The sequence below is a fragment of the Micropterus dolomieu genome, linkage group LG13, assembly GCF_021292245.1.
Source record: "Micropterus dolomieu isolate WLL.071019.BEF.003 ecotype Adirondacks linkage group LG13, ASM2129224v1, whole genome shotgun sequence".
NCBI classification, from domain to species: Eukaryota; Metazoa; Chordata; class Actinopteri; order Centrarchiformes; family Centrarchidae; genus Micropterus; species Micropterus dolomieu.
The window spans coordinates 14973198-14986243 of record NC_060162.1 but is presented as its reverse complement, the minus strand read 5'-3'; the positions used below and the strand labels follow the sequence as shown (position 1 = coordinate 14986243).

At 40.0% G+C, this 13046-nt stretch overlaps 1 protein-coding gene across 1 annotated transcript; it reads left to right on the top strand.

Moving 5' to 3' along the window:
• Positions 1-2030: 2030 nt before the first annotated feature.
• Positions 2031-12823, top strand: LOC123981524 (disintegrin and metalloproteinase domain-containing protein 10-like). The gene is made up of 13 exons (XM_046066397.1): positions 2031-2067; positions 3308-3408; positions 3963-4121; positions 4364-4456; positions 4849-5032; positions 7576-7739; positions 7870-8053; positions 8158-8308; positions 8432-8615; positions 8727-8838; positions 8941-9161; positions 9308-9434; positions 9857-12823. The coding sequence occupies exons 1-13, from the start codon at positions 2046-2048 to the stop codon at positions 9961-9963; spliced, it is 1809 nt and encodes a 602-aa protein (XP_045922353.1). The 5' UTR covers positions 2031-2045; the 3' UTR covers positions 9964-12823.
• The last annotated feature ends 223 nt before the right edge of the window (positions 12824-13046 follow it).

Below are 13046 nucleotides of genomic sequence, written 5' to 3'. Positions count from 1 at the left end.
CATGTAGCATTATACAGTATACTGTATATTTATTTAATTGGTCCTAAAAACAATGTATTAAGTGTTAAAGTTAACAGATGATAAAGTATCATGAAATGACAACTGTTTATTTTATTGCCAGGAAACATGGGCAACAAATTCCACTCAATCTGTGTTAGAGACTTAAACCATAGCAGCCTTTGCCTGGTTACTATGAACATCTTATAACTTAACAAATATAGCTTTACTGTGGAATAACTACAAAAACAGAACAAACAGCATCTTTATAAATTTACTACAACCATAAAAACTGCAACAAAAAAGGCTGTAGCCAAAATATTTAGGAGATCAAGGAGCACAGGCATCATGAGTTGATGATAAACTCTGAAGTAGCTGCTTTTTGTTCTGGAAAGCTCAGGCAGGTTCTGTGGGTTTTAGGGGGGAGAGAGAGGAGCAGAGAGAGGGAGAAGGGCTACAGAGAGGAGTCAAAACTGCCTTCAGTGAGATTTGAAAATAAGGAAAATTTAAATAAATAAAAATAGGCTACAATGTAAATTCCATATTATACAGTCAGTTGTTAATATTACATAGGCTACTATATTCATTATAATTTCATATGGTTTGCCATTAGTAGGCATAGGCCTTATATCATTTCAGTGGATTGTTTTAATTTTTAATCCTTGTGCAGGAAGCACAGTCTACATATTTTACATGCTGCCACCGGCTTTACCAGAGGAGAGAGTAGCAAACACTTTAAATACGGCCAGAAGGTTTTTATTTGAATTCATAAAGGTTATAAATACGGGAGATTTACGGGGAAACATTTAACGGGTGGATACCGGGTGAGAACGGAAAAATACGGAAAAATCTCGGGGAAAACGGGGGGGTTGACATGAGAGGAGTAGAGAGAGGAGTGGGCTAATGTGAGGCTAAATCCACACTGCTACGTTTTTAAAACAGTTTTATAACGAAAACGATCTTCGTATCAGAGTTGATCTGTCTATATTAGAACGACTGAAAACAGATCTAGTGGCCGTTCAGGTAGCCTTCACTGCGCATGCGCGTGCCAGTGTAAACATGAAGCAGATGGTCTACTCCGCAGTAGCAGACTATTTAGCGAAAGAAGAAATAAATACAGACCAAGAACCACACCACCATTTTTTGCATTGACCGACAACGAAGTGGATCTGTTACTGAAAGTAACACGGGAGTACGAGAGCCGGCGGCGGAAAACAGACTGGGAGTTGTCGCAAAGTAAATACAGCGCGACATGCACAGTAGGCTAGGCTTAACTGTTAAGTGTTATTTACACAGTACTTATATTTTAATAAAAATACCAAAACTAAAACTCTGTAAAGCATCGTGTTTTTGCTTTGCATGACTGATGAGACCGACTAACAAAGCCAAATGTGAGTGTGTGTCATCGTTTTATAAAGTCCTCTGTCTCCAGGGTTTTCAGACAAACATCTTCTGATTCACCGTTTTAATCTGGACGGGAGGCGGAAACGTAGCAAAAGGTCTCCGTTTTTGTAACGAAAACAGAGAGAGAGATGCTGATTGAGAGAGAAGCTGATTGAGTGGCACCGCTCTTTGCATCAAGAAACTCACACTGAAGTATCACTCTCTCTCTGCCTGATGCGCTGTGTCTGTTAAAACTCCGGTTGCGGGTGGCGTGTGTGTGAGATGAGCACAGCCGCGAAAGTTTCACATGATCGCTCCTGCATCATAGGTGTTGCTCCACTTGTCTGATTGCTGCTCAACTCTTAATTGTAAATGATTATGTGGGCGTGTTAATCCCTTCTTGTCTGAGAAGGACTTTGGTGCTAGCTAGCTTTGAAAACCGCTCACCCAGTGTAGTGAAATATTTTAGCTTCCGTTGAAAATGTCTGGCGAGTATTGCATCATCTGATCGTCTTTTCTTATCGGCCTTTTTAGAGACCACCGATCAAACTAGTTAAAGCCATTATCTGCCGATTATGATCGGTGACCGATCGATCGGAGCACCCTTACTCAGAACTATATTTAACTCATATGTCTGGCATCAGAAATATATATAATAATATTTTATGTTGGTATCAGTGAAAAAAGGTAGGAATTATGGTTATAAAAAATCCTCACTTCTAACTCTTAGCTTTCCCTGCAACTTTTTGTTCCATTCATTCCATTCATTTTTTTTTTTTTTTTTACTTCTGTCCAAATTGCAAGGGCCTTTTGATTAGCAGTTGAATGAGATGGCATTCACTGTTGGGACAAAAAGGGCTTTCTCTGGAAAAAATTCTCAGAGGTTAAATGTGTGGTTTCAGTGTGTGTCCAATCAGTTTAGTAACCAGCACAGAGCTCTCCTCTTTACTGAATGACCCACAATGGCTGCGAAACACTTATAGTTTGTAGTTTGGCAAATGCAAGCTGCTCAGAAGCAAGTGACCCATTAGTTTGATGGAAACCAACATCATCAGAACACATTGATTTGCAAGCCCAGATAAAAAAAAAAAAAGTGTATCTCACAGCAAGTGTGTGACCATTGTTAAGTTTGCTCACTCATAGTGACTCTTGCTGTTCACTTTATAGTTGTATAGCACTGGGTTGCACTAGATGCTTGATCTAAACCAGTTTTTCTCAAAATTTTCACGCCAAGAACCCTTAAACTGACTAACTGTATAAAATAACATGAAATGTTCCTAATCTGTTTGTTCATACCTCCTTTATCTGAAATAGCTTTTTCAGTGATGTTGGGATACTTTGAATCGCACAGTATTTGATGTGAGATCAAATGTCATGTCAAATAATGTTCACCAGCGGTGAACTACTGTGTTGTGACTTAACAGCAAAGGATGGTGATCATAAGACTGATCCTATTTTGTTTTGTTGATCCAGTAAAGACAGCTGCTGAAGCCATGCTGTGGTGGGACACAGATTCATATGTTGTCGCTGAAATGTGTATTGTTCGTATGAAAAGAGAAGAAGGCAATCGCTTTGTACACTGTGCAGTAGAGATATGAACACAGTGGAGATTACATTTGTTTGACAGTTCTTGATCAGCACTGGTAAACCAAAAGACTGGGAATTCTATTCATATTGTACAAAGAGTTTGTTTGAGGGGCCACTCCCATTTGCCCTTTAAAATCCAATGCAGTGGATTGTACGGGTTACTTCAGTTTGTGCACTAGCTTGAAGAGAACTTTGTTACAAAGCAGTTTTACATTGGAAATGTTTTCCGACTCACCCCGATTCACCTTCACCAGTCCACCACACATGATTCTAAAGAGATCCATGATGCCGTGTAAGCTCCTCACTGCCATTCCCGCCCTCTCTCCTCCCTATCTGCCAGATTATCCTCATAAGTATGGCTCAGAGGGCGGCTGCGCTGACCACTCGGTGTTTGAGAGGATGAAGAAGTACCAGGCATCTGCAACAGAGGAGCCGGTCAAAGTAAGTTCCAGCGTCACAACAAAGCCCCTCCCCTTCCTTTCAGCTCATAATTAAAACACACAGATGGACAAGGCTCATGAGATTAAAGAAATCGTATCTCATATCTGTCCGACCTTTCAATGACAGTAAGAGCATGTGTATATTTTTAGCACAGGTGTACATGCTTTCAGTGTAACACCTGATTGTTAGCTATGTTGGAGCAACGCTCAACTTTTTTAAATACGGCAATAGAAACTTTCTCCAGAAGGTTTTGGGAGAAAATGAAAAGATGAACCCCTGTTCTTGTGTAATGTAATGCAAAACCCTTCTCTGTCTGTGTATTATCTTCTGAGCAGAAAATATTTATATCTACACAGTGGCTTAATTCCCTATTGAACCACACTTGCAAAATAAGAGACAACTACCACAAGTGACAGGGCCTTACTGTAATCAGAAGTGATCATTATTTGGCTGGGGATAGGGTTAACCATCTATCTGACTCTGCTCAATTGTTGACTACTTTGCCCTCCCCACTCCATCTTCCTTCTGTTTGATCCTGACGTTGTTTTGTTTAGGGGGTGAACAGTGTGCTAGAGGAGGAGAGCTCCTATGGTCCTGTTATTCTGAGGAGAAAGAGGGCAGCAGCAAAAGAGAAAAACACCTGCCAGCTCTTCATCCAAACTGACCACCTCTTCTTCAAATACTATGGCACAAGAGAGGCTGTCATTGCCCAGGTACACACCCTTGCACACAGTATGTAAACATGGCTCAAGTGTGGAGGCTCTTTTGCTGGTATCTATAAACTCTATCAACACATTACTTTAAGGCCGAATTAGCAGTCACAAATGTAACAGAATCATCCTGTTTTCCAGAAATGCAAGCCTCTGGGATTGTGACAAAGCTTAGCATCTTTAATGCAGTGCTGTTTCCACCGCCACTTCCTGACTACTCATCTAAATGATCATTTTCTCTACAGATCTCCAGCCACGTAAAGGCCATTGACTCAGTTTACCAGGCCACAGACTTCATGGGCATCCGAAACATCAGCTTCATGGTTAAAAGGATAAGGGTGAGTTGAATCTCAGCAGTGAGCTGCTTGAACCTCAGGTGAATGCCAGCTGCCATTTTGATTCTGGGCATGTGGAGTGTGCTGCAGAATCAGTTTATATAACAATTGATCTAAAGGGGATCAAGCTGCTAATATTTTGAGTGGAGATGTCTTTTGACCTGCTGTCTTAGTTGTGAACATTATGTTGTAGACAAAGTTTCACAGTGTGAATATTTATAATTTGATGTCAAAGGAGTTTTACAGTAATTTCTACAAGCTTTCTACTAGAAGAAGAGATGAATTACTTTATTAATCCCCCTTGGGGGAAATTCATCATGTCCTACTGTCTCAATATAGGGGTCTCTCTCCTATCTCGCTTCTCTTCCGTAATTGTTCAACTCTCCTTTGTTCAGATAAATACTACCATCGATGAAAAGGACAAAACCAATCCTTTTCGCTTTGCCAACATTGGAGTGGAGAAGTTTTTGGAGCTTAACTCTGAACAGAACCATGACGACTACTGCCTAGCCTATGTCTTCACCGATCGGGACTTTGATGATGGGGTGCTTGGCTTGGCTTGGGTTGGGGCTCCTTCAGGTTAATATACAACACAACCATAAACACACACACACAACCTTGGTAGTGACCGCCATTGTTGCTTAGAGACATTTAAGCTGGGTTTGGGCTTTCTAACACAGGGACTTACTCCAGGTCATCCAGTTGAACAGTACTATTTGCTACACTTCTGTCAGTTATGCAGGTTAATACACATATTTGAGTAGTCTTATCATTTAATTTGTTATTTTGTTAAGTTGAGGGGAGTTTGGTTTTGAGATCCCTTATCTCAGCATCAGTAGCAGAATGCTGTGGTGAGCAGAATAAGCTGAAGATGCACTGCTGGTTAGATAACCTGGCCCCTGTTATCATAGAACTAAAGTTCCTTGAAATAATGAACAAATCTCAGATACAACTGTGTCTCTGTTAACCCCAGCAGATCCTGATGAGCCTTACCATCTCAGTCATTCCATTACCAACCCAATGCCCCACCACACACACTCACACACTCCTATATAAGTCACAGGAATTCATTAGGTGATGTCCTGTCAGCATTTTGTGTCTTGGGTTTCTCTTACTGTGTGCGTGTTTATCAGGATTGATAGGCTTTTTTTCGCGAAATAGGGCCTTTCTTACAAAACAGTTAAACTCAGAATCAAGTCTTAGTGAAAGTTGAGATTTATAAAGAATTTCTCTCTGCCAAAATGAACAAGTTCTGTATGTTTCATTCTTATTTTTCTATGTACTTAAAGCATTAATCTAACAAACTAATTGTCAGTATTATCCGAGGTACATCTAAGATGTGAACCTAAAGATAGCATTTGCCTTTCACAAAGAGGCTTCCAGAGCAATTTGTAGAAAAACACAAACATTATGAGTCAGAAGACATTTCTATATTTTTTGGGTAGGAGTAGAGTAGAAAGGAATAGAAAGGGATCTTTAATGGCCTCTGAACAAAATACAGTACAGACTAGCCATGTGCTGCTGCAGTAATTAGCTAAAGTGAATGAAAGTGGCTAACATTTAACTATACATATCTCGTGTTGACAATCCCTCAGTCGGTTATTAAAGGCAGGTAATACACTGAATATAGTACCTCATATAGCCCCACTTCAAAAATCCCAAACGATCTCTTTAAATGTGCTTATCTCCTAATGTGAAAGAAGGTGGGAATGGAGCATGGAGAAATTGCGTTATGGGCATTCTGTACTCCACCCTGAAGTTTACAATGTGTCAACTGGTTAGTATGAGAGTTTAACTGAACATATTTCTGAACATGACTAAGTATCTATAAGCATTTATTATAGTATGTATTGTATTTTGTGAATATCTGTACATTTGAGAAAATAAGTTGCTGTTGTATAAACGAATGACTACATAACAGATAACATGTTTTTATGTAGTAATGTTTGCCTCAATCTATCCTTCTCTGTCAGCATTCATAATGTGTTCTCGAAAATCTTACATTAACTGGTTCTTCCCTAACAGACACAACATACATGAATGATAGTTATGGCGGGTTCTCCTTCCTATTCCTTTGAATAAGTTCAAACACCACCATTTCAACATGAAGAAAACTGCAACAAACACAGACGATCAATAAGGGGCGAATTAGCAATGCTGAAAGAATCGATTGAGGATAAGAGATGGAGAGGAGATGGGCTGCAGTGAGCTGTGGGGTGATTGTTTGAACAAAAGGAGTCCAGAACAAACAGCCATCAGGGATACTAATCAAGCACAGCTAATATGTATCTTATTTGATGTGAGCAGTTGTTGTCGACATATACGTGGCTTCAGTGGAGGAGCAATGCAAGCACACACACACAAACACACACACATACATGCAGTTGACAAATACATAATGTGCAGTCATTGTCATGGTCACTTACTGTGCTTAATGGACACATTGTTTATTGCTTTGAGTGCTTTAGTCTCATGTTTCTGTTCTGTTAGAAGCAGCCTCTGAAGCTGCCTCCTAATGACTGGGTTTATGGATTATGGGAAAAGCAGCAGCACCACAGGCTTGCTTCTTGTTTGCTGTGATTGCAAGTAGTCCAGTGGGTTTTTTTCGGGGGGGGGGGGCAAGTTGATCTCAGTTTTAGCATTTTCATTTTAGAAAATTCAAAGTACAGAAAAGGAAGTAAAGATCACAAACACGATAGTTTACATGCTTCAGTTCTTTGAGCAGTCCTGTGATGTACAATTTATCACATTTAAGAGAGAAGTTTTGTGAGGGTGGAGTAGATTTAAAGGTATGCGTGTTAATTTCTTTTATCGCATTATTGTATAGCCATTAATATGCATGCACAGTTACAGTATGTTTATTGTGGTATTTGGTATACCATTGTGTAAGCTGTCATTTCAGATCTGGTATTCAAGAATTACTTCACCTAACTCTTAACACCTTTCCCTACAGGAACAAATAGGCTTTTGATAGAACTTATTTGATGATTGTTTAACTTCAGTCTTTGGCAGTTAATTAACCCAATTATTAAAATACAAATAACATTCTATCTAAAATCTTGTCTAGTATTTAAATAATATGATAATCATTTCTACTATATATTTTTATCCTCCTGCCACAGGAAGCTCTGGGGGCATCTGTGAGAGGAGCAAAATGTACTCTGACGGGAAGAAGAAGTCTCTGAACACTGGCATCATTACTGTGCAGAACTATGCCTCCCATGTCCCTCCCAAGGTGTCACACATCACCTTCGCTCATGAGGTTGGGCACAACTTTGGCTCACCTGTAAGTACTGTGATTTAAAACTACCCATGTACCCTTATCTCTCTTACTAAGCTGTGGAACAAATTATATGCAGCTCTTTCTCAAGTCTCTCCGCCCTCTGTCCCCCCTTTACTTGCCTACTGTTTAACAGCATGACTCTGGGATCGAATGCACCCCTGGAGAGTCCAAGTTGCAGGACAAAAAGGAGCAGGGCAACTACATAATGTACGCCAGAGCCACATCAGGGGACAAGCTCAACAATAACAAGTTCTCTATCTGCAGCATCCGTAATATAAGCGCTGTTCTGACGAAAAAGAGAAACGACTGTTTTGTTGGTAGGTTCTCTCGTGTGTGTGTGTGTGTGTGTGTGTGTGTGTGTGTGTGTGAGAGAGAGAGTGAGAGAGTGAGATTCTGTCTTCATGCTGCTGTCTGTGTACAGAGTCTGGCCAGCCTATCTGTGGTAATGGACTAGTGGAAATTGGAGAAGAGTGTGACTGCGGCTACAGTGATCAGTGTAAAGACCCATGCTGCTATAACGCCAATGAAGCAGAGGGCAAAAAGTGCAAACTCCAGCCTGGAAAAGTCTGCAGGTCAGATGTGATTAGCATGCCTTTGTACAGTAAATTTGTGAAATAATTATTTATCACAAAACATTGCTCCTAATTGCATTTGTTTGACTTTTGATTGTAAAATTGGTAATTCTTATTCCGCAGTCCAAGCCAAGGCCCATGTTGCACACCAGAGTGTTCTTTCAAGGGCACAAATGAGAGGTGCAGACTCGAGTCTGAGTGTGCCCAAGAAGGCACATGCAATGGAGCCACTGCTCTGTGTCCTGCCTCAGAACCAAAGGCCAACTTCACCTCTTGCCATTCAGAAACGCAAGTCTGCCTCAATGGGGTATGTTAGTAATAGTCGCCCTTTTGCTGTTTTTGTGTCGGCTATGTGCAGTTTGTGTTTGTATTTAAAGTAAAAGGTGTTTCTTTTCTTCTGCGTGCTTGTTTTGACCAGGTATGCTCTGGTTCCATTTGTGAGAAGTATGGTCTGGAGGTATGCACCTGTGCCAGCCAAGATGAGAAGAATGAGGCGGCTGAGCTGTGCCACGTGTGCTGCATGGAGAAAAGTGAGTGACGGGCTTCAAAACTGTTCAAATACACAGTAGTAATATTAAGCTAGAATTATTTGTCAGTATCTCAAGAGTCACTCCTTCCTCTTCTGCTCTCAGTGAAACCCAGCACCTGCAGCAGCTCAGGCTCAGACAAATGGGCCAACTTCTTCAACAAGAAGGTCACAACGCTGCAGCCCGGCTCACCCTGCAATGACTTTAAGGGCTACTGCGACGTGTTTATGAGGTGCCGTCTGGTGGATGCCGACGGGCCTCTGGCAAGGCTTAAGAAAGCCATCTTCAATGCAGAGCTCTATGAGAATATTGCACAGTGGATAGTGGTGAGTGTCCTGCACAGGAAGATGCAGCAGCTCTCTCTAGTGGAGCCAATACTCAGAATCTGTCAACACAAATACATATAGAAACTATTTCTGTGGTGTGTCTTGCCTGCTCACAAATATCCTTAAATATATCCTCTGTTGTCCAGGGTTACTGGTGGGCAGTGCTGTTGATGGGCATCGCACTTATTATGCTAATGGCTGGCTTCATCAAGATCTGCAGTGTCCACACCCCCAGCAGCAACCCCAAACTGCCCCCACCAAAGCCACTGCCAGGTAGAGTATATATACCTTTATATTTACATATATGTTCACATGCACCCACAGGATGTAGATAATTGAGCGCAGCTGAAGGTGAGCGATTTTACATGTTGATACTTTGTTGTATAATACGAGTAAAGTGAATTCTTTTATAATATCTGATAATATATATTATCTGAATAATGGCTTTTGAGATCATTTGCCACACAATCTGAGCATTTATATACTGCACTATTCTTGCCTCAGGTTTTGCTGACATTCTGTTTGTTAGGGGACCTGAAATGTGACTATTGCTATTCTGTGTTATCAGGAAAACTGGATATGTAGTTGCTAAAACAATTAGGTTTAGAAAAGGAGCTGCATTAGTTTCTAGAGAGTTTGTTGTCCTTTTTTTATTTTTATTTTTTTAAACTCACTGAAATGTCGATGTCCTTTAGGTACGCTGAAAAGGAGACGACAGCAGCAAGCCAATCAACAGCTTCAGGGCCAGCGCGCACCCCGTCAGCAAAGAGAGAACTATCAAATGGGACAGATGAGACGCTGAGACACTGGTCTGCTCTTTGCCTTGGTTCCCTAGTGCCTACAATGGGAGCACTTCACTCCAAAGAGTTACCTTTACCACATATTGCAAAATTCAAAGAACTTGCAACAGGATCGATTTCACTGGACAAAGCCTGAGGTTTGTTTAATTTTGGGCCTAACAAACTCACTCAGCACCTCTGCTCTGAGAGCCAGATTAGCAGTGGTTCACACAGCTTTTATAGGAAATAAATAACTTTTCCAAGGAGGGACAGGAGAAGAAATTCATTGATCTCTGTTTATGTGGTTTTAATCGCCCCCCCTCCCCCCCTCCCATGAATGCTTTTTTTAATTTTTTTTTTAACCAGAATGGCAGAGAGAGAAGCAGCTTTGTGTTAGATGCCTTCCTCTGCCTTCCCTCTGTGCTACATTTGTCTTTCCTGTTCTTCCTCTCTGAAGTGCTGCCATCATCAGCACAATAGCAGCACTGCAAGTTACTTGCTGCCAATGAAAAACAGAGTTGAGTTGGAGGAAAACTTTTTTTGTTGTTTTTAAAGCAAAGCACCATCAAATGTTGAAGCTTTTTATTTCTATAGTGTACATGTTCTTTCAGTATGCAATTGTACATATGCTCCAATAGGTTTCTTTTTCTTTGTTTCAAATTACATTTTCTGTATGATTAAGATTATTTTCTGTTTTGATTCACTTTCTCAGGATTAATAAAATGACAACAAACAAAGTATAGTGAGCGGAAAACATGGTTGCATGAGTATTTCAGGGTAAAGTCCCTCCTGGCTAAAGGCTGTACAGAAAGGTTCACGTTAGCTGCAGTGGGAAGTAGAGGAAGGGTTGTATGAAGAAATGAATATAGATAAATGAGAATAAATAAGATTATAGTGTCATCTCTTATCAGATGGACGGCTGCGGAGGGGAGATTGATTATCTTGTTATGTCTATTTCCTTTTGTGAAATGCTTTTGCAGCTGCATTTACATAAAGTTATAGTTTGGGGCTTAAATAAGTGGTGAGAGAATAGCTTTTTATCAACCTGATTGTATCACACTTTTATTCTGTCATTTCCTCTGACTCGTTGCTTTGGCACTGATTTGTGACGCATTTGCAAAACAACCACTTTGTGCTAAAGATGCACGTGTGTCTTTACATTCGGGGTGAAAATAGTGAAAGCAAAGAGGAGACAGTTCAAAAAAAACTCTGCGGACAAAGAAGAATATATAAGAAGTTATTATTGAAAGTGTCTTTGTGTGATTTATCTGCCACTTGCTGTGTTCTGTCCACCTTTTGAATTTCACTCTGGCAGTTATTTAAGAAATGACAAAGTTGGATCCTCTGGGCCTCTGTAGCCAGATGAACCTCTATGGTTTAAATGTGATTGTGGATTTAGCTTTTATTGATTTCACTTGCAGTTCAGATTATTTGTATATGTGGAGCAATTGAATCAGTTGAGGAAAACTAGAGCTTCTAATGTTTATTGTTGCTTTGTTGCTGCTGTTAACAGACATTCACCAGAGCAAACAATCACTGTGTGTCAGCCACCCGCCGCTGTTCTGTCCTTTCTTTTCCTACCAGGATTTTCTCAAGGAACTTTGTTACCCTTGTTACATCCTGTTGGTTTGTGTGATTGCTTTAAAAATGTGCCTACTCAGAGCAGTATGACTGAAGTTGGTGTACTAGTGTCAGTGATCTTCACCAAGGCTGAAACCATGCATGAGGTGGCAGTTTATCCAAGCAGAGTGTTATCAGACTGCTGTTGCAAAAAGATATAATAATTATAGGAAATGTAAGTCATGATTGATATACAACTATATCGGCCAATGAGTGAACTTTTTCGTATTATAGTCCACAATTTTTTCTGATTTTTGAAGAGATTATAATTAGTATTTACTTTGTTTAATAGCATATTGTTGCCTGCCTCTCAAGCCTTTGGTTTGACTTGAGTTTTCAGTTGTCTCCAGTCAGATTGAATTTAGGTCATCTTCACTGACGGTGCATAATACTCTGACTTGAGTGACTAGCAGAACATAAAAATAGATATGTATAGTTTCTTAAAATTATTTTAGGAGGGAACAACTTAGCGGAGAAAAGACGTACTTTTTTCTTACCCTTGCAAAAGAGCTGCATCTCAGAATTGCTTTCTGTGCAAAGGATGTTGCGATGCTGCGTTATCGATCAGATAGATTCTATGCAGAGTGTCACAGAGCTCAACAGTGAACAAGTTAGCCTCTTCACAGAAATATGCCTTCAATTCTTCCTCCTAAATGCATACATGGAAAAGTCTGTTGTGTTTTCATAGCAAAATAGTTGTTCATGTTGATGTGCTACAGCAAATTTTCTGAACAAACAAAAAATACAATCCTCTGTGGCTTCTTATTGATTTTCTTTGTTTTTTTGGTGCTACTGGTAGTGCTTTTTTCTTGGGTCGGAGCTTAAACAATATTTTTCATTCTCTTTGGCAAATTTTAAAGCTTTTTAGTGTGTTTGCAGGCTGCTTTGCTGAATCATCCTCATCTTTTTTATTGATACATTAAGATGTGGACAATACTGGGTGTTGGGGGATATGGGGAATAATACTCTCTGGGAAATGTTTCTGTCTTTCACATGTGTTGCTAAGATGTTGAGAAAATGTGCGCTGAAGTGTAAGTGATGTGAACAGAGAATCCAAAATGGAATAGATTCAATACTACTGTCTGATTTTAATGTTTCCCGTGTTTTATACATTGTCTTCATTGGTCTTCTTGTTATTTACATTTGTCCTGTTTCCCATTCCGCTTACTTTGAAAATTTTACTAAATTTGCAAAGGTATTGTGCAAAAATATAATTTCTTTTGAACTACTTGAAATGCGATAATAAACCAGAAATGAGCAAAAGTTTTTCCACTGTTTGTACATTATAGAAAAAGATTGGGATTTTTCAACAGATTTTTTTTTCATCACACCATAAAAGTTAGACATGCAGGGTAGTGATGATGTGGATCTGTCAGGTGTTGCAAGCTGCTCGACAAGACTTGATTCAACTGCCACGATGGTCTGACATGAGCTGGTGTTTAACGTTCCAGCTTTACTCACATCTCTCTGTGATTAAACCTGATGT